The 22,037-nt window shown below is 50.2% G+C and overlaps 1 protein-coding gene across 1 annotated transcript in view; it reads left to right on the forward strand.

Moving 5' to 3' along the window:
• RBM20 (RNA binding motif protein 20) overlaps positions 1-18,356 on the forward strand; it is a gene marked incomplete at its 5' end in the record, with an annotated part of 51,364 nt that extends 33,008 nt beyond the window's left edge. The window contains 5 exons of the mRNA XM_049646015.1: positions 1,494-1,595; positions 2,703-3,363; positions 4,932-5,066; positions 12,913-13,034; positions 17,700-18,356. Of these exons, the coding sequence (XP_049501972.1) occupies positions 1,494-1,595; positions 2,703-3,363; positions 4,932-5,066; positions 12,913-13,034; positions 17,700-17,810 (1,131 nt within the window). The remainder of the gene's footprint in view (positions 1-1,493; positions 1,596-2,702; positions 3,364-4,931; positions 5,067-12,912; positions 13,035-17,699) is intronic.
• Positions 18,357-22,037: the final 3,681 nt, after the last annotated feature.

Here is a 22,037-nt window from a genome sequence, read left to right on the forward strand (position 1 = left end):
CTGCTCTTCCTTTGCCTGCGGGAAGAAACACCTAGATGCAAATGGTGAGGTGCTTCCGTCGGGCCAGGCTGCCCCTGCCTCTCCCAACTGGAATTGGAGGGGGCTCTGTTGTGTCCACCTAGGAGCGTGGCTGGAGGAATTTGCTTGGGGAGGGTAAGCGTTACTTACTCGGACAAAGGAGAGCCATAGGTAGTTTATTCAGGGAGATAAAAATACAAGACCTCTCCTTTTGGTGGAAGCTATGGATTCTGATGGCTAAAAAGGCATTTGGAGCTGCTCTGCACTTAGGCTAGCTTAGAAGACCAGAGCAGAGCTTGGAATCTTCCGCTCCAAATACCAGAAAGAGCAAGGACCTGAGGATGTTAGCTCTCTTCCCCTGTCTGGTAATAACTGGTTAAACCAGTCAGCTCTGAGCTCCTGCCCCAGCTGGTTCCGTGTCAGCGCCAGAGGGGTGTGTCCGGTTGTAAGAAATCAGAACCAGAGTCGCTTACTCAGAGCCAACCTCGGCCAAAATCGTCGGGAAGATGCAGCTGGCCCCTGAGAAAGTCCAGGAAGAGTCACTGATCTGGTGGCCAAAGTTTAAGTCAGGGGAGAGTATCCTCCAAAAACTTCTAAAATGAGGTTTGGCAAACTTGTTCTACAAAGCACCAGACAGCAAACGTTTTAGGCTATGTGGGCCAAGAGGCCAACGTGAAGATATTATGTAGGCACTTATGTAATCATTTAAAATGCAACTATTTAAAAATGTGAAAAGCCTTGTTAATTCACAGATTGTATAAAAGGAGCTCAGATTTGACCTGAGGATGAGTGTTCGCTGACCCTGTTTTCAAGGCTGCTCAGAGACTAATTCTCCAACCGCACACCTGCTTCTACTTGTTCGCTTTCTCAGACATGAGCACTGTCTATCATGAGGGACTGAATTTGAGGGAAGGAATAGAAGGAAGGAAGAAGGGAGGGGATTGCTAGTTTGGACTATAGCTCTAGGAAAGAGGACAAACGAGGGGTGGAGAGGACACTGGTCGGCTGACCGCCCCCTTCCTACTCATAAGTGCCCTGGATGGGACTTCTATGGCCGCAACAGATCTTTGGGGGAGATGTCACCATGATGATTGTTAACCCCAGGGCCAGTTCACCCTTGGTCCCTTTACTTCTCCTGTCTGTAGGTTTCATAACAATGAAAAGCACCCAGTTTGCCAGGGATTTCTGCCCCGCTAAAGACATCAGTCCAGCCATTAAGACATTTCTGTGCCTCCTTTGTCTGTGTGACTTTGAGCAAGTTACTTAACCTCTCTGAGCCTTAATTTCCCGATCTGTAAAATGAAGATCATAGCACCTGCCTCCGAGGGGTTTTTGTGAGGATAAAGGAAATGGTGTCTGTGAAAACACACTTGGGGACTGTTAGCTGTGCTCAGCATCATTTTCTCTTGGCACTCCCTCTTTTCTCTGCCACTGCTCACTGTTGATTTGGTTTGTTCTGTCCTTCCTTTGGTAAGGCTGGAAAAGAGGAGCAGGAGGGCATGGAAGAAAGCACCGCATCAGTGGGCAGGCAGGAGAAAGAAACAGAACCCTCTGATGCCGAGGACACAAGGACAAAGGTAAAGTTTGCATAGAGCCGCATGTGCATGATGGCAATTGGGCACCACGTCTCTGGAGTCCCCATCCTGCCCTGTGATGCCCCGCTCGCTGCACGGATGTGTCCAACACCCCACCTGTGATTCCACGAATGAAGCCAGAATGGTTTTGGGAGAATGGTTTTCCCTGGGATCTTTGCACAGTTTTTACTAAGGAGCTCTTTACCATATGCCTGGGCTCTGCCTCAGTCTCCAACGACTTGGCTGTGCCCGTAAGAGAAAACATGTGCCCAAAAAAGACTCGGGCTTCAGAGCCAGGCTCCCAAAATAGGTCCCTTGGGAGGGGCTGGGGGAAGAGGGGAGCTTTGGATGCACAGGCTGGGGCCCTGACTTCAGCATGCCCAGACCCTGGGACTAACAAAACATCTACTGTGCTCGCAAAGATTATTTGACTTAATTAAAGTAAAACATCCACTTACAGTGTTGGGGCTGCCTCAGCAAAAAGAAATGTGTTTGGAACGTGGCCAGCTTTGTGTCTTTCTGGTCAGGAGAGGTAGAGAGATGGGTATCACTGGCAAGGAAGTTGATCTCTGAAATCTGGCTGCTGGGGACGTGAAGAGAAGTTTCAGGAGGGGCTGAGTATGAGCCATGGCTGTGTAGGTTGCACCCTTGCTGGGAAAGGGACCTTGGGGGGATTTAGTGTGGGGGTGGGCTGGGGGGACTTTGCTACTGTTACCTTCAGTGATGGCCTACATGCAAGAAAATAGCTCCAGCAAGTTGATTTATTCAGAGTTTGTAAGTTTGTCATTCACTCATTTAAAAACTGTTTATTGAGCACCTATTACGTACCAGGGCTTGAAATTCTTTGTGCCGTTTTAAACATGGTAGAGGAAGCATTAAGGGCTTATTCCAAATGCTGTTTTGAGCCCCAACCTAGAGATGAATCAGTGATGTGGGACTTGAGTGGGTTACAGCTCCTCATTACCCAGCAAATGTTCCCAGGCAGAAGTAAGAGTGCTCAGGATCTTTCTGGTTTTTAGGGGTCCTGTGGTCAAGGTTTGTGCCCTCTGGTTGAATACTATGACCTGCTTCTCAGTCACTCTCTGACCCTTATTCTGCATTTTTGTTCAGGAGCAAGACTGGGAGAGTGGAAGTGAGGCAGAAGGGGAGAGCTGGTATCCCACGAACATGGAGGAGCTGGTTACAGTGGACGAGGTTGGGGAGGAGGAAGATTTTATTATGGAACCAGACATCCCAGAACTGGAAGAAATTGTGCCCATTGACCAGAAGGACAGAATCTGCCCAGAAATATGTCCCTGTGTGACGTCCACCTTAGACCTGGACGTAACCAAGGATTTCACCAACGAGTGTGTGAAGCCCGTAGGTAACGGGGCTACGGAACTCAGCCTCAAGTCACCCAAAGATCTGCCTTCTGCTTCCACGAGCTGTCCCAGTGACATGGACGTGGAAATGCCTGGCCTAAATCTGGACGCTGAGCGGAAGCCAGCTGAACGTAAGACAGACCTCTCACTGGAGGGTTCAGATTGCTACGAGAAGCAGGCAAAGGGAGGGGAGAGCTCCGATGTTCATCCGGCCCCTCCACTCCAGCAAATGTCTTCCCCCAAGCCAGCGGAGGAGGGGGCCCGGCAGCCTAGCCCACCTCTCGATGACTGCAAGGCCGGGGGCCCCCCCGAAGATGGGGCATGTGAAGGCGGTCCCCTGGAGGGGAAAGCCAGCCCCCGCACCGAAACTGACCTCCAAAGCCAGGCTCGCCAAGGAGTGTCCACCCAGGGTAACTACCTCCCTTTTCTCCTGTGCGCTTGGGTTGATGGGACCACTGCTCACCTAGGGAGGTGTGTGGGCATGTGCAGGCTGGAATGAACATGACTAAGGTTTCAGCCAGCATTAAAGTCGGTGCAGAAAGCCAGCTTCTAAAGGCCTGGTTAAATCCTTAGCGCTTTTAGGCAAATGGTGTAAAGGAAATCAGATAGGAGGCCACATGTTTTCTGAGAAGCAAACTCAGATAGGGCAGACTTCTCTGAATTTACGGCAGCCCAGGTGGACTCTGACAACTAAAACGTAGCAAAAGCTTTGAGTTATCAGGCCAAGGGGCTTCGGGTCCTCTGGTCAGCAAGCAGCCTGTCATGGCTGCACAGTGGTGGACCACCCAGGCTGTTATTTCTGTGAGGCCCGAGTGAGGGGGCGGGAAAAGCAGCCAGGGAGGCAAGAAAGCAGCCAGGAGCGGGCGGAGGTTAGGATCAAGGTGCTGCCGAGGGGTATGGCCGCTTCCCCTTGCTACCACCGCAGACCCCCTTTTTTCCACGGCCTGGTGGTGAAACAAGGCTTGTCCCAGACTGTCCTCCGCCTCCATTGCAGGTGATGTTGTATCTGTGCCCGGCGCTATGACATCATGAGAGACGGAGTTTAAAATAGGCTAAGCCCTGTCTTCTCTGCCAAGTGGAAACAAAGATCCATCAAGGGCCACAGCGGGAGGGAGGGGGGGCAGAGGAGGAGGAGGAGCCCTCAGTGTTCTCCACATGGAAATAACTAGAGCTCCATTTCGCAGAAAGCCTGTGGCACTTGGAAGGTTGAAGTAGGGGGGCCGAGAGTCGGGGACAGAAGCCGTTGAGTAAAGGCTTGAAAAGAGACATTTCCATCCAGCGCCCTGCGGCCCGAATGAGCCTGTCAGGGAGCTGGAGGCTCCGGCTTTCCTCCCTGTCAAGCTGACCTGAGCGGTTTTCCACCTGCGAGTCTCCATGGAAACTGCCACGCGCTGCCTTCTTGTTGCCAGAGAAACACTGAGGCCCGGGCTGTGTCTACAGAAGGCAGGAGCAAAGAAAGAGCAAAATGTTCACCTTGCCCTGATTGAACCCCTTTAGTTTGCCGGATAGGCCTCGACATGCACTGGTGTTAATGGCTTATTAGCTTACCCAGTGTTTGGAGTTCATATTTAATAACACTGCTGTACCAGCTTGGGGTGGAAATGGCACAGCCTCTTCTGTCAGCCTCTGTCCCTACAGACGTCAGCACAATTTTTGCCCTTCTGCCTGCAGGGATGGAGTGATTTGTGAGTTGGGGGGCAAGGTAGGGATCCTCCCAGCCCAAAGGGGCAACAGCCCATCCCCCACAGACCCAATGCAAAGGTTTGCCAAGGGTTCGTGGGTGTGGCGTTCTTTTTGGCAGCGGAGCAAACTCTTAATTACAGCATTTTGGACCTAATTAACAGTCCTTGCCCTAGCTTCGTGTTATTAAGCCGTGCAAGGGACCATTCCTGATCACACAGTGCAAGAATAGAATTGCAGGGAATCTTTGAGGTCTGTTGTGCTTCATTAGTTCTCTGCCTTGGCTCATGTTTTGCAGAAAACTCCAGGTACATGGAAGTAAAATCTTTGGATGTGAGGTCACCGGAATACACGGAAGTGGAGCTGAAACAGCCCCTCTCTTTGCCTTCCTGGGAGCCCGAGGATGTGTTCAGTGAACTTAGCATTCCCCTAGGTAGGTGAAATACACGGTCCTTCCTGAGAATTCAGCTCCAGGAAATGATCGCTCCACGGACACACCTAGGAGCTCCAGAGGGTTTTTTGTCATTTTGTTGTTGTGTTTAATGTCTGACGTAATGACCGAGACACGCAAGGTGCGTATCTTTAAAGTTTCTTGCAATTTCATTCTCCCGTGATAGACCAGATACCTCATGGTATCAGGCCTTGAGCAGCATTGCCCTGGGAGCCAGAGCAAGGACTTGATTTCCCTATTTGGGAATGCTTTGTTTCTGACCATACGGCTTTATTCAGGCAGGGATCAGAGGCCCCAGTGGCTGCCCAAAGTCAGCAGAAATGAACTTCTTCAGCTACTGGCTTCCCTATCCCAACTCTTCCCAAAACATTTGTTTGTTCTTTGAAGGACGAGCTTCTGTGAGGCAATGATGCTGAAGAGACTGCATTTGGGGCAGATACAATATAGTTGACGGAAGGAGCATTGAACAGAGAGAGACGTGGTCCCCTTTCCTTCCTATTCTACTTATTGGATGACTGCGTAATCTCAGACAACCCATCCCCAGGATGTATTTTGATTTTTTTTCCCCAGTCACTACAAGTCCTTCATTAACAAGTCAATAAAAGAAAGAGAGAAAGATTGGGAGGTAAAACTACTTTTCTTGGAGGCCCTTGGAGTGGAAGGTACTGTCAGAACCCACCTGGCAGTCAACCCAGCCACAGGCAGAATGGAGATTGGGGATCCAGGGGACCAGTTGGTAGGGGGCAATGAGAAGGGGGTGGCTCGGGCCTCGGGCAGGGAATGTGCAAATGCAGAGGCCTGACAGGGAATGATAGGTTGGGGTTCCTGAGCCTTAGTGTTTTCACCTATAATATGGGATTGACTTGGATCACTGGTGTTTTAATGGTGGAAGTGTCGGAGGGGGATGGGAAGGGAGGTTAATAATAAATCAGGGGCGCCTGGGTGGCCCAGTCGGGTAAGCGTCCAACTTCAGCTCAGGTCATGATCTCACGGACCATGAATTCGAGCCCCGCGTCGGGCTCTGTGCTGACAGCTCAGAGCCTGGAGCCTGCTTCGGATTCTGTGTCTCCCTGTCTCTCTGTCCCTCCCCTGCTCATGCTCTGTCTCTCTCTGTCTCAAAAAAATAAATAAATAAAATAAAAAAAAATAATAAATCAACTAGGACACATTTTCAAAGGGGAGAGTTAACTAAAGTCTCAGGGCAGAGTGAGGGCACCTGGGAGCTTCTGACACTATCGCTAACCCAGTGACTCCCACTCCACATCATCTTTGAGTCTTTGCTTTGACTTTGAGAGGTTGGAAAGCAATGAGACAAAGGAGAAGTAGCAGCTGCTTGAGAGAGCGCTTAGGCAGGTGTCATTTGGGAAAGCGTCACAAGGAAGCACGAGAAGAATGGGTTATGTGATGACCAATGACCACATGTCTGCTTATTCAGGGAGAGGCTGGTCAGTACAGATGCTCACCCTTTCCATCAGGTTTCTCTTTTTGTTTTCATCTCCTTTTAAACATTTCTTACTGTTTTTGTCCTCCAAATGCTCCATTTTCATAGAGTACTCCTTGGTACTGAGCAGCGCTTACTAGATAACATGGCACCATGCAGAGCACTCTGGGGCAGTTGAGAAATGTAACACAAGTCTCCAAGAACTTGGAATCTGTATGACCCACACAAGCAAAAGTTAAGAATAAGTTCTGCTACCTTGTAATTCACGTCTCTTTTATTATTTTTCATTCCCAAAAGTGTGAAAGATTATCATGACAAATTTAAAAACTAAGAGCCATATAGGGGCACGTGGGTGGCTCAGTCGGTTAAGCGTCCGACTTCAGCTCAGGTCATGATCTCACAGTCCGTGAGCTCGAGCCCCGTGTCAGGCTCTGTGCTGTCAGCTCAGAGCCTGGAGCCTGCTTTGGATTCTGTGTCTCCTTCTCTCTCTGCCCTTCCCCCACTCGTGCTCTGTCTCTCTATCAAAAAATGAATAAATGTTAAAAAAAATTTTTTTAAATAAGGGCCATATAAAGTATATGTTAAATGTTGTGTCTCTTCCCTCCAGTTTTCTCCCCAGCTCCAGAGGTAGCCATGATCATACCCACGGGCTAGATCACACTATACACAGAATGTTCTACAGTTTGCTTTTTTTTTTTTTAATTGTTAATGTTTATTTATTTTTGAGAGACGGAGTATGAGCAGGGAAGGGGCAGAGAGGGAGATACAGAATCTGAAGCAGGCTCCAGGCTCCGAGCTGTCAGCACAGAGCCTGACATGGGGCTTGAACTCAAGAACTGGGAGATCATGACCTGAGCCAAAGTCAGACGTTTAACCAACTGAGCCATCCAGGCACCCCCACCCCCTTTAATTTAATTAAAAAAAAAATTTTTTTTATGAGAGAGAGTGAGAGAGTGCAAGCAGGGGAAAGGGGCAAAGGGAGAAAGAATCTTATTAAGCAGGCTCCACATTCAACACAGAGCCTAACACGGGGCTCGATCCCACGACCCCCGGCCCATGACCTGAGCAGAAATCAAGAGTCGGACACTCAACCGACTGAGCCACCCAAGCGCCCTTCCAATTTGCTTTTTTAACTTAACAGTGGGTCTTAGAGATCTCTTCACATCAGTACACAGAGAATGCATTCTTCTGAACCAGCACACATATTCCATCCTAAAAGATGTACACCATAAATTACTTATCCATTTCTCTCCTGGTGAACACTTAGGATATTGTCAGTTTCTTTTCCCATTATTAAAGTGCTATAATAGTTAAGCTTTTATTTTTATGATTTACCATGCAGGCACCATTGCTAGTGCTTACCTCATGTAACTCTCTCAAAACACCTATGAGGTACGTAATATTTTCATCCTTATTTTATAGGCTAGGAATCTCAGATGCGGAATTACAAAGGTGATGATTAGCAAAGATTGGAGCCAGGATTCAAATCCCAGTAGTTTGACTCATGGGGCCCTGCCGCCTCTATGCTCTGCTGCCTTCCAGACATGCTCTTACATTTGTGTGCATGCCTGGGTTTCTGTAGGACAGCGTCCTAGACCATGGGATTGCGGGGCGGGGGGGTGGGGGGGATGGCATCAGATATATTTGCATTTCACATTTTCATAATTGCTGCTAAATTGCGCTCCATAAAGATTATACCAGTTTTCACTGCCAGAGTGAGGATTCTCATTCTCCGCTTCCTTACCAACATTGGATGTCATCAGTTTTTAATCTTTACCAACCTGTTAGGAAAATGGGATCTCACTCTGTTTTTAAAAACAGCTCTAATGAAATATAATTGACGTTAATGAAGTGCACATACGTAAGGTGTACAGTTGATCAGTTTTGACATATACGTACATCTGTGAGACCCTTACCACAATTAGAGAGCGAACGTATTCATCACTTCTTAAATTTGCTGGTGCTCCTTTGTAATTCCTCCCTCCCCACACCTCAGTCCCCAGGTAACTACTGATCTGCTTTCCGTCACCAAATATTAGTTTGCATTTTAGAATTTCATAGAAAGGGAATCATATGGGATACATTGTTTTTGCCTGACTTCTTTCACCCAGCATAATTATTTTGATTCATTGATAATTGTGGGGTGGATCAATGGTTGGCTTCTTTGTATTGTTGAGGAGTATTGCATTGTGGATACAGGTAAACCACATTTGTTGATTCATTCGTCTCTTGATGGGCATTTGGGTTGCTTCCAGTTTGGGCCTTTTACAGATTGTACTTTTGTCTTGAATGTAGTCTTCGGTTAGCTTTGAGACCCATTATCTTATCTCAGGGGGTCGGGGTATGGTACTATTTTCCGCATTTGACAGGAGAGGAAATGGAAGCCCAGATGCTTACCCAAGAACACACATCAGGTTCAGGTCAGAACTCGGGGCTTCTAATCTGAGACCACTCTGCCATTCTGGTTCCTCTGGCACAGGAAGCACAATGTAGGAAAGGCAATTTTTGTGCAGTGGTTAAGAGCACAAACTGTGGAAAATGACTCCCCAGGTTCAAATCCCAGCTGGCTAGGAGACAATGAGCAACCTCTTTGACTCTTTTCATTGATTTATTGACTTTTCTTCATCAATAAATAAGGGTAGTAACATAGAAGCCTACTGTGTTCAGTTACTTTGAGGATGAAACGCATGAGTACTTGTAAGGTCTTAGTATCTTCCAGTAGGAGGTACTGAAGGGTTGTCTGTTGTTATTACTCATTCATGAGGTAGTAATGGAGACCTACTGTTTCCTCTCACTCAGGCTGCATAACCCTCACCCTCCAGAATCGGTCACTACTGCAGAGACTTCTAGGGAGGCAGGGAACGACTTTCAGGCTTTGTCCCTACGGAGAGCAGGGAGGCGAAGGGGAAATGCCAGGATCCAGAGTAAAAGGGAGGTGAAGTGCCATTGCTCAGGGACTGGGGTGGGCATGGCTGGCGGGGAGAGGGCACTGCCCATGTGTTTCAGGCCAGCTTTGGGTGACCCTAGCCAGCCTGCGCCTGCCAGGGCCTGTGCTTACCAGTACCAAAGGGCATTGTCTGCAAAAACGCAAGGTCCCCCTGCACCCATCGCAGGCTTTGCTAGGATGACCGAGTTAGAATTGCCCGGGCCAGGAGCTATTATTAGAAAGCAAATGCAGCTTTAATCGTCGTTCCCTTAGTAGAGGCTGAAAAATGGGAGGACCACGTGGCTCCAGACTGGGTGGGGAGCTCACAGTTTTCTCGACGCGGTAGTGTCACTTGTGGCCCTCACATTCCAGAGGCATCCAAGACGGTGTTGGCATGTACTGCCCGGGGCAACTCCCAGTTACTCAGGGGGGAGTCGCCAGGCATTCGGGGATCCTCCTCAGGCTTCTCCTCCCTCAGCGCGGTCTTCTCACCACCTGGTACCGCCTGCCCAGCCGCTGGGCACCAGGCAGGGGCAGGGAAGTGTTGCTGCCAACCTTTGGAGTCTGGGTTCTCCAGGCGGCCCTGGTGAAAGGTTAGAGGGCAAGAAGGCCTCTGTGGAGAAATGTGTCTGGAAACTCTCCGTTTTTGAGCACCAGGCAAAATGAGAGGTGCTACCCATCACACCCTTCGTGGGGGTATCATTTCTGTTTTACAGAGGAGGAAGCTAATCTCAGAGAGTTTAAATAATGTACCTGAGGTTACACAGTGTAAGTCAAGGAGCTAGATCTGTCTGACTCTAAATTCTATTTTCCCTCCATTATTCCGTGGCTTCCAAGCTTATTTTTGGTTTTTGGTTTTGCATTTTGTGTTTCTGTGTTTTTTTGGCAGTGGGAGCCTTTGTTCAAATGCAGTCTCACCCAGAACCAGCCCCCCACACGGTAGCTGTGCTTCTTGTGTTGAAAGGGGCCACAGCTGCCAGCTTGGGCCCAGCTTTACACTCTGGTGGCTTCTGAGGCAGCGAAGCTCCTTCTGGGGGACCGAGGGCAGCGGTTAGAAGGTCTCTGGGGAAACTTGAAGGATGCTGGAGGCCTTACCCCCGGGGCCTGCAGTGAGACCCCAGGTTTCTGTGCTGGGACCACCCAGCTGGCCCAGCCAGCGTCTGGGGCAGGACAGAGGAAGGAGCGGCTCTGATCCCAGGCCTGTGCCTGCTCCGCATGGTCTCCGGGTAGTGCTTCTTCCTTCCCAATTGCCTGTATCTCCCTGTTCTGCAGCAGCAAGGGGGGAGCCGTTCTGTGGGAACAGGGGATGAAGGCGGGCCTTGCTTCATTTATGCTCCTTCGCCACCAGCCTGTTTGTGGGGTGGAGGGGGGAGCTGGCCACCCACAGGCAGGGCAGGGGCCGCTTTTCTGTCCCTTGCAGTGAGGGTGGGAGGAAGGTGAGGAAGGGAAGGACACAGCCTCCCTCTGGGCAGAGGGCCGAGGGAGGCCCCCTCCCTGCTGGCGACTGCTGGAGGCAGGGCAGCGCTCTGCGTGGCAGTTAGAGAAAACTGGCTGAGGAGGCTGCCAAAACCAGGCCCCAAACCACAGAGGAGCAATCAGTCAAGGCAGGCCTGGGGCAGGCCTCCCGGGCTCCCCACTCCCTCCAGGCCCCCTGCTGCACACTGATAAGTGGCTCTTTTGACACGGAAAAAAAAAATTGTAATTACAAGTCTAAGCTGCTGCTCTATGACAGGGTCTCCTGTGCGCGTAGGTCTGTCTCCGCTCTGGGAGGCCGAGGCAGGAAAGCGAAGGAAGCCCGGACTCGTGGTCACACGCAGCGCCTCAGTGGGGACCTGGCCTGTCTCCCTCTGTGCAAGAAGAAGCGGCCGTTCCCCTGGTGGGCTGCTCCCAGCCCCTCTCTCCCTTCCCCGCCCCCCCCCATCCTCCCACGCCGCCCCCCTCCCCCCCACTCCCTTGCGGGCAGCTCTCCGACCACTGCAGCCTCCAGCAGGGCAGCGGGCGCTAACCAGATGGGCGGCAGCAAAGCCCAGTCGAGTGCCAGGCACACACACCAGCGGCCCCAGTCTGGAAGCAGGATCCAGGCATTCGGAGCCACCAGCCCCGTTCCTTTAGTTCCATCACGGGTCCTGCTCTTTCACAGCCCTTATACCTGCTCTTCTGCTGGCATGTCACAATCAGGCACCTGAAGAAACTGAGGCCCCGGCCAACGGTGGCGTTCAGCTGACTCTCCCCGGGTTCCACAGGTTCTTGGAGTCTGGTCTGCGCCCTCTCAGACCTGGGCTCTTTCCACTCTGCTGACCGTGGCTTCAAGAGGAGAACCATGGGGTGCCTGGGCGGCTCAGTCAGTTGAGTGTCCGACTTCGGCTCAGGTCATGATCCCACGGTTTGTGGGGTCCATCCCTCCATCAGGCTCTCTGCTGTCAGCCTAGAGCCTGCTTTGGATCCTCTGTCTCCCTCTCCCTCTGCCCTTCCCCTGCTCACGCTCTCTCTCTCCCTCCCTCAAAAATAAATAAACACTTTTTAAAAAGTAAAAAAATAAACTCAGCAATGGGGCTAGTAATTTAAAAAAAGAAAGAGAGAGAGAGAGGGAGGAGAACCGTGGCCCTCAGAACACCGTGGTGAAGGCTGGAGCTTCTGCCCTCTTTTTCAGGTGAATCCTCTGGGCTGGGACACTGCCACTTAACTTCCCTGGCTATTGGGCCACTCTTTTCTTTCCTTTAAATCAAAAGGCCTCCCAGAATCCTGTGACTTCTGTTTAGCAAATCCCAAATAAAATGCTGTTGGTTAATGGCTCAGATGTAAAGACTGGAGAAGGGTGGGGAAATGTTTATGATTTTACATAACTGTTACGTGGAAAAGGGAGGAGACAGAATTGCATTTAGGGCACGGTCAAAACGGCCCCCCCCACCCCCCTCCCCCACCAAAAGATAGTATGCAAGAAAATATTTTGATTGAAGGACTGAGTGATTTTTCCTCACTTCTGTGTGTTTTTACAATTTTCTTTAATGAATATAATTCTAAAACAAACAAAAATGAGAGCATTCTTTCAGAGTCCTGGCCACAGCAGCTACAGAGAGGGGTACAGCATGGAGAAATGACAGCCAACCAGTGAAATGCGAGAAACCTCCTTCCTCCTCCTCTCCCTGCAAGCAGGCTGATGGTCGGAGGGCTTGGGTCTGCAGAGGCAGCCGCAGAGCGTAGAGTTGCTGAGCGTTCCAGCACGCTTGAGGGAGTTCATCCCTTCCTTCAACCACCTGTGAACGGAGTCGACACTGTTTTCCTCATGCCTGCTCGGCAGATGGGGAAACTGGGCTTGGAGAAGCTGGCCAGCCAGCCAGAGTTCACAGCAAGCGAGGGACGGAGCTCACTGCTTCCGTTTCCACTGACGGCTGGCAAGGCCACAGGGGTCTCACGTCGCCTTCCTAACCCCTGCCTGTCCATCATCCCCTGTCCTTCTGCAGGGGTGGAGTTCGTGGTGCCCAGGACTGGGTTTTACTGCAAGCTGTGTGGGCTGTTCTACACCAGCGAGGAGATGGCGAAGATAAGCCACTGTCGCAGTGCTGTTCACTACAGGAACTTACAGGTAACCAGCGCCTTCCTTGCTGAGCAACCGGGGACTCCCTGGTCTCTGTGTCTGGGAGTTTCCATTTCCTTCCACCACATGGAGAACTGCTCTTTCCTCAGGCTTGATTCCGCCAGGCTGCTGCACATGGTGGCTGCCTCCCCTGAGCTCTCGGGGCATCTGTCTCTCCTGGAGTACTCACAAGACATTCTGTTCGGGCCTGGATTTGGGGGTATCTGCCTCTCTCTCTCTGGCCTGAGTAATTCAAGCTAGCCATCACCTGGCCCATGGGTGAGGCTGAGTCCTGTTCACAAGACTTGGATGTTCCAGAGGCAGAGATTTCTCTAGGTTTCTGTTCCCCCATGCAGTATCCCTGTTTGCTAGAATAAAAATCACTGTTTTGTCCTATTTAAATCTATCCTGCAGCTCTTAATTGCAGGCATACTAGGTACAGACGCTGCTCTAGGCACTGGAGATAAAACAGCGACGACGACAACAAATCAGACAAAAATCCCTGCCCTCCTGGAGCTTCCATTCTAGTGTAGGAGATAAGCGCTAACTAAAATAAGAGTTAAAGTATAGTAACAGGGGACATATTAAAAATACTCTACATACCAGATTTCATCCAATGTAAGGTGCTGTCGGTTATAAGACACGCTCCCATTTCTCGGAGACCAACAAGAAAAAAAAAATGTTGCAATGGTGAGACTCCATCAGTTGTAAAATACATCTCAATTTCAGAGATGTGAATGTGTGGGGAAAAAACCCTCATCTTAAAATCAGAGAATTACAGGAATATGTTCTATAACTAATACCCCTAACATGTAGCGTGTTGGAACAGCTCGGGTTTAGTAACTTAATAGAAAGCATGGTATATCAGATGCCCGGGAGAAATAGTTCATGGCACCTCATGTTTTTACTACAAGGAGTCAGACTGGTGTTTTGACACAGGAGGCCTCAACTAGGACAGACCCTCATGGTGGCAGCATGCCCTAATTCCTGAGCAGGCATTACTGTCACAATTAAATCGTTGGAGGAGCTGATCTAGCATTTCTTAGCCAGAGATATGAAATAGAATCACCTGGACAGTGTTTTGAAAGTATATATATACTAGGTTAGATACTTCATAGAATTTGGGGGCAGGGGTCCAGGAATACATAATTTCAGAAAGTTCTCCGTATGAGTCTAATGTGCATTCCTAGTTAAGAAATGCAGATACGGGCCAACTCTTGTTTTATGGCTAAGGGAAACTGAGACCCGGAGAAGCTATGTGATTTATCCAAAGCCATGCAGATGGTGAGTTACTAGGCTTGGGAACAGATTGCCTGATTGTTTTTTTTTTTTTTTTTTTTTTTAATTTTTTTTAACGTTTATTCAGTTTTGGGAGACAGAGACAGAGCATGAGTGGGGAAGGAGCAGAGAGAGGAAGACACAGAATCTGGAGCAGGCTCCAGGCTCCGAGCTGTCAGCATAGAACCCGATGCGGGGCTCAAACTCATGAACTGTGAGATCGTGACCTGAGCCGAAGTCGGACTCTCAACCGACTGAGCCACCCAGGCGCCCCCTTTTTTTTCTTTTTTAAGTTTATTTATTTATATTGAGAGAGAGCAGGTGAGAGGCAGAGAGAGAGGGAGGGAGAGAATCCCAAGCAGGCTCCATGTAATCAGCACAGGGCTCAATGTGGGGCTCGAACTCACAAACCTCAAGATCATGACCTGAACCCAAGTCAAACATTTAACCGGCTGAGCCACCGAGGTGCCCCCAGGTTGCCTGATTGTTAATCACTTTCCTTTTTTTTACTCTATTAAGCTGATCTTGCAAACCGAGGCCTATAATAGCATAGCCTGTGTCACCATCTGTCATTGGCCGTGCCCAAACTCATGTCATTTAAACCTCTTGATTTCCCTCTGGGGAGCAGCTGCTCTGTGGACAAGGAAGCTATGGAGCCTGGGGCCCAAATCCTGCCCTCTCCTGGGGGAGCTCGGTGAAGGCCTGACCTGGCCAGACCAAGGATTCAGACTGGGCTCCACAGGGCCAGTTGAGGGCAGCCATCTACTCTGAAGACATCCTCCTCTTCCACTCCAACAAGATAAAATCTATAGAATGGCAGGGCTGATTGGGGTCTTGGAAATCATCTGGTCCTGATTTTCCCAAACTATGGTCCCCATACCAGCTAGCATCTTTTAAAAATGCAGCTTCCTGGACCCACCCTACTCCTGCTTATTCATTCTTTCCAGGGCTGGCCCTGAGAATACTCATTTAAAAAATCTTTCCAGCAAGTTCTGATACCTCGACTTGAGAACTTTTGATCTCATGTGGCATTCTCAGCTGGATTATGTAGCTCTCAAGGAGGCCACACAGCTCAAGGTCATTCAGGAAATTAGGATAAGTATAGGCTTGCCAGGGCCTCTGATTCTAAATCCTGTATTCTTTTCCAGGGCAGTGGACTATACTATGTTCCAACCCCCCAGGCCACCTTACCTCCCCATAGCAGGCCAGAGCCATTCCTGCGGTCCCCAGGCACGTCAGGACCAGACATGGGCTAATAAGCCTTTTAGGCCTGCCAACTGCGGATCAGGTTTCCCTGGTACACCTGTTGGGGAGCTGGGAGCCTCCACCGCGGGCTTCCCAGATAAAGTTTCTGTCAATGGCCTTGACAGAATGTCTCTTGTCCACACAGCCTTGCCCACCCCACACTACCCCGAGTTACACATGGGAAAAGTGAAGAATTGAGACCTGAGCAGCAGGTGCTGCTCACACCTGAGTCAGGCAACTTGTAAACTTAGCACCAGGAGGCCTTGAGGTGGGGGTGAAGGATTACTCTTTGAGGTAGGAGGCAGCCTCCATTCTCTCTGTGCATTCTCTCACAGCTACTGCTGTGCCCCCACTGCTGGTCACAGCCCTGAGATAACCCACCCCGAGTGGCCTGGAACAACAGGTGGGGTCAAGTGCTTGAGAGGAAAACTAGGGGCGCCTAGGTGGCTCAGTCGGTTGAGCATCCAAGTCTTGATTTTGGCTTGGGTCATGATCCCAGGGTCATGGGATTGAGCCCCAAGTAGGACTCCGTGCCGAATGTGGAGCCTACTTGGGATTCTCTCTCTCTTCCCCCCCCCCCCCCAAAAAAAAAAGAGAGAGAGAGAGATAAGCTAGGTGCCTGCCTGGTTGCAGGTCCAGAGCTCACAAACAGTGCATCACCCACTTGCCTTCCTGAGATGAGGTGGAGGGCAAACCAGGCCTCCATCAGCAGCCTGGCCCACAGGGACCCTTGGTGTCTGCCGCCCTCGCCATCGGGCTCACCCACCTCTCAGAGCCGACCAGTCTGTTCTAGAGAGAGCAGGTGGTCTTACGCACATCCCCTCATCTGACCCTCAGAATCACCCTGAGAGGAGGGAAGGCACTGTTTCTCCCACTGACCAGGTTAGCAGAGCCGAGAGCAGATGAGGGACTTACCCGGAATCAGATGCCTGATGCAACTCATGATAAAGGGCAACATTACAGAGCGTTTATTCTGTGCCAGGCACTATGCTAAGTGCTTTACGGTACTTTCCCTGGACCTCGTAGCAACCTTACGTGGTAGATACTGTTACTACCCACACTTTACAGATGTCAGAGACCTTGGGTCACTTGCCTGCTGAGAGCTAGGATTTGAACCCAGGTCATCTGATGGCAGAGCCCACACACTTGACCACTGCGCTGGACCAAACCCTGCTGACTCCTCACCCAGTGCTCTTTGCACTGCCCCCTGCTGCCCTGGCAGTCAGAGGACCCAGCTGGGGCCCTAGGCCTTTCTACTTGTGTCTCACTGCATGGAATCTAGAATCCCAAGCGTGGCCTGACGTTTGGCTGGGGGCCAGTGATAGTGGCGAGTGTTTGGGGGGCCGTGTGAGCAGCAGAACAGGAATCCAGCAAAGGACCTCCAGGGCACTCAGCCTGCCCACCCACCCACCAGGAGACAGGTTGTTAGGAGAGGCTGCAGGGTGTCCTTCACAATCCTTGGACAATCAAAGGACATTGCTTCTCTCCTCCCGGAGGCCCATTGGTCTAGCGGGCTTCTTCTCTCTCCACCTGTCATACACACAGCCCCTGGGTGCTGAAGCTCTCCTGGAAAACAAGTAGTCTTTGTAATTCAATGAGGTGTGGGTTCTCTTATGTTTATTTATTTATTTTGAGAGAGAGAGAGAGAGAGCAAGTGAGTGTGAGCAGGGGTGACACAGAGAGCAAGAGAGAGAAAGAAAAAAATCTCAAGCAGGCCCCATGCTGTCAGTGCAGAGCCTGACATGGAGCTCAATCTCACGAACCGTGAGATCATGACCTGAGCTGAAATCAAGAGTCGGACGCTTAACCGACGGAGAGACCCAGGTGCCCCTAAATGAGTTTCTATAAGAAAAACAGAGCAGTGCTTGCACTGGATAAGGGCTTTGGAATTTGTTGTTGTTAGGATCTGTGTTTTAGATGTCTTCTGCAAGAATCATGCATTACTTGTAAACTAACGCAAAGAGTTGGGGTGGGGGAGCTTAGCATGGGTCCGGTAGCCTCAGAAGGATCTGGGGAGGGTAGGGAGAGGGGTCCCACCCACTGGGAGACAAGACAGGAGAAGAGGCTAAGATACCTCCCTTTTCTCTCATTTCCTTTCTGGCCAGGTCACCGCTAACCCTCTCCCTTCCCTTCCCTGTCTTCCCGCTGCAGAAGTACTTGTCCCAGCTGGCCGAGGAGGGCCTCAAGGAGACCGAGGGGGCAGGCAGCCCAAGGCCCGAGGACAGCGGCATCGTGCCACACTTTGAGAGGAAGAAGCTCTAGGCCCCTGCAGCGACTTCAGTCGGGAGAGGACAGCCTTCTGAGACGGGGTCTTCCTGACATCCTGGACAGGAGCTAAAGCCTGGGAGGAAGGCAAACCAGGCCGCCTGAGCTTTTTCTCGGAGACTCATGAAATCGCCCCTCAAGTGTCTCCCTGGTGAGAGCTGTCACCTCGTGTGTCCAGTGGCCGAGCGCTACCCTCTCTCTCCCCGTTGATTCTTGTTTCCTTCAATTTGCTTCTCTTCTTTCCCCTCCTCCTCTCACCTTCTGTGCCAAGGGTCATTTATTTTTCATGAAACCCAACTTCTCAGGGATTTTCACAGTGTCCAAATTCTTGGTGGCCAGCCGGATCAACCAAGGAAGAGATCTCACAGAAACCCCTGGGTCAAGAACCACTTCAGGGAGCCTGGAGCATTTTCCCTGCCTGGCGTTCTGAGCAGGGGAGCCGAGTCGGGCCCTGCAGTCCCAGAGAGGGGGGCACCCTAGACCATCCGTTGGCAGAAGCTGGGAGTTTCTCCAGCGGGACCACTTTTGCGAAAAGCCCCCATTTTTTTTTTTTAATTTTTTTTAACATTTATTTATTTTTGAGAGACAGAGAGAAACAGAGCATGAGTGGGGAAAGGCAGAGAGAGAAGGGGACACAGAATCTGAAGCAGGCTCCAGGCTCTGAGCAAGCGGTCAGCACAGAGCCCGACATGGGGCTCGAACTCACAAACCATGAGATCATGACCTGAGCTGAAGTCTGACACTCAACCGACTGAGCCACCCAGGCGCCCCGAAAAGCCCCCATTTTTAATAACTCTTTCATCCTCTCAACTATTCTAGAAGCCCATCAGATTCATGCCTTAAAATAAAGTTAATGAATTCCACAGAGGAGGAAAACCACTCTTCATTTTGGAACCTGTTAAGCCCCCCCCCCCCCCCGCCCACCGCCCACCTCCCCACAAAGTTAGTTCTGTCCTCAGGATTTCAGGAGGTACCAGGGTTGGTTCTGTTCCAGACAATGAATTTGGTGTAGATTCACTTCAATAAAAAATTAAAACAGTAGTGTCTTTTCCCTTCAGCTGAGACCGTAGTTGGTGTGGGCTTGGGTCAGATGCTGGCCTCCCAGCCATGGGTCACATTGCTTGAGAGACACGTAATAAGGAAATGGTATCTGTCTTTGACTCGCTCTTGGTGCCTGCACTCTGGGCCCCAGCAGCCTCTCAGTGGGATGGTTTCTAAAATGGTCTTTGCGGGTGGGGGGCGGTGGAGAAGCTAAGGAAAGAGCAAGGCTGCAGGACTGAAGAGCAGCATTTCGGGATTGCCAAGTATTTATAGGGGGGCAGGAGGTCAGGGGCATTTCAGAGGACCCCATGTGCAGACTTTGATGTGGAGTGTTATGAAGAACAGAACTTTTCTTCCTGCATGGTTTTCTGATTCTAGAGGTCAGTGCCTTCAGGCCCGAGACTAGAGGGTCTGATATTCCATCGGGAGCCTTTGGGACAGAGGTGTTAGGCTTGGCCACAGCTGTAGGGAAGACCTCAAGAAGGTAAGAGGGGAGCCTTGTGCTGTTTCCACAAGCTAATAAGCTACTTCCCTGGCTCAGCCCCTAGAAGATGGTTCCTATGTTTCTATTCCTGACCACAGAGAGAGAGAGACCAGGAAGGGATTGTTTGTTTTCTATTATTTTTTGCAATTGTTATAGTAGGTGAGATTTTTTTATGGTAGATACCTATACTGCACATTCTGTCCTCTGCACTAATGGTGAAAGAATAGAAAAATCATCTGAGTTTGACACTGCCATTTTATCAGTAAGTCTGAGGCACGGAGAAGAAAGAAATATAGAATATACAATGTATAAAATGATCCTGCGTAAACCTTGGGGCACATGGTCACTGGTGAGAAGAGTTGCGGGGAACCTGTCAAAGAGAACAGTGAAGGCAAGTACCCGAGGCAGACCAGCCAGCCCCTGGGCATGAGCAGTGAGAGGCTGGAGGAAGCAGGAAGCCTGACCTTGGCATTAGGCCATCTGGGGGCCTCGGAAAGGTTGGTGTCTCCAAGAGAGTGGGCTTTGAAAATGGTGGCTCAGCTCTAGCTGCCTCCACAGGTTTTTACCTGGTGTTCTGGAGACCAGCCTCCTCCATTTCTGGGAAAATCTCTGGCCCTATTTGTCTTTCCTCCCACCTGGGGGATGTCTAGGGTCAGCTCCCCGGCCTCCTCGGGAACCTTGCTGGGAAAAGCCTACCACCTCCGTCAGAGGCTGGAACTGAGCGTTTTCAGAGAAGCTGGCAGTCTTTTCTCCCAGCAAAGTGGAAGCTGACCCCACGGGCTCATCCCCGGAGCACTGTTTCCATGGAAACCAGGATAGCTGTTCAAACAGCCTCATTCCCAAGTAGCGCAATGGCTCCCTTGCTGATAGACTGACCTTCTCCATATTGCAAATCTGGCAAGAGCCCCTGGGAGGGAGAGAGGAGAGGCTCTCTGCGTTCAATCAGAACCTTCAGTTTAAAAATCATCTAAGATTCTGTATTGGTGTGTATATATATATATATACATATATATTTATTTCTATTTATTTTTATACAATTCCATTGGCATGGTCCTTTACCCACTCTATAATTTGCACTCCTTGCTCCTACATGTGTCATACACAAGGCAGTATTAAAGAAAACCAGGAAAATACTGATCTATTTTTTAAAGCTTTTCTTCAGTGTTTGTCAAACATTTCAAAGTGTCTCCCCAAAAAGCTTGTTTGAGAGCAGCTGCTACCTTGAGCAACAGATTCATTTGTACCCTGGGTTAAGATAACAAAAGGCCGATGTACTTTTCATTGTAAACACCCAAAATAAAGTATATCCAGATGTTATTCCCAAAGAATTTGGTAGATTTGATGTTGGTGTGAGAACAGCCATTACTATCCGGGTTTCCCTTTCTTGGACAAGTGTGAGGCTGTGATCTGTTAGAATGTACTTGAACTGGACCAGAGTTTGTTTTTTGAGCTTATGAGAAAAAGAAAAAGAAAAACACTAGTTAAGCTTGAACTTGTAAAGTATTGGAATTTGTTGAGTGTCTTATAAATTGTCATCGCTTTTCCTGATCTGTATAATTGACCGCCATGTTTGTTTTTACAAAAAGAAAAAAAAAAAGATTTTTAATAAAGAGAATTTGAAAGCTTGTGGGTAGCTGTCGGTCATGCAGGGTTCCTTTGACATGTGGCTGGGGGAAGCTCATTGAGCACAGAGATTGGTATCTGGTCCCTCTCCGAATCCAGAATGTCTCTAAAGCGTTGAGCAGAAAAGATACAACAGCTTCTACTTGGAGCTCGGAAATCAGGGATTCTTACGGGTAGACCTCCAGAAGAGTTAAGCCTGGGAGAGTGGGGAGCTGCTGTCCCTTTTGAAGTATCAGGTAGAAAAATCTCCTGGCCTCTCATAAGCCCCTCATTCCTACTGCCTAGTGCCCCGACTCTTCTAGTGGGCTGAACAACATTGTCCTGCACCAGGACAAGTCGGTTCGTTTCTGGCCATTCCTTCAGCTGATGGTTGATGCCCAGCCCGGGCACCTGTTAGCCCTGTGACTTCCTAAGTCCTGAGTTCTCAGGCATAAAGGGGGATTATAGTATAAATCACCTCTGGGTTGTTTCAGGTTTAAGGTAATTGCTGGTGAAAACACGTGGTTCACTGCGTAGCCCTGAACCTTGTTTCGTTCTGGAATGTTAAGCTCTTCCTCAGCCACATCTTCTAGCAAAACAAGGCCAGTCTCCCGGGCCCAGTTGGCCAGTTCTTTGAATGGCCTGGAAACTTGTGTCGGGCCCTTCCCTCCTGTTGGCAGTGTTCCCAAGTCAGCGGGGAGGGGCTGGACAGTCTGGCCCTAGAGGGCAAAGTGAGTGGGGCCGCCTGTAATTAGCTAGAGCACATTGTAGATCTGAGGAAAGTTCCTGTCAAGCCTGTTGCTGCTCCCAAGCCCCACCCTCAGCCTATTGTGGCCATCCGGGAGCTGAGCTCAGGCCTCCACTTCCCAACCAGGAGGGGTGGAGAAGCATCCTTCCCTGCCACTGCTGGCTGTGCCCCAGCTGGCCAAAGCAGTGAATGGGCCTGGAGCTGGTCCTCTGCCCCAAGTTCGGGATCCAGGATGTCTGGTTATGTCCCTGGTGCCAGACCCAGCATGTCGCTCCACGAGGCATAGCTCTTGGGGCGGTGGGCGGGGGGGGGGGGGGACTTGCACACTGTATTCTGTAAGATGGCCCTC

Source organism: Panthera uncia, chromosome D2 (assembly GCF_023721935.1).
Source record: "Panthera uncia isolate 11264 chromosome D2, Puncia_PCG_1.0, whole genome shotgun sequence".
Classification (NCBI taxonomy): domain Eukaryota; kingdom Metazoa; phylum Chordata; class Mammalia; order Carnivora; family Felidae; genus Panthera; species Panthera uncia.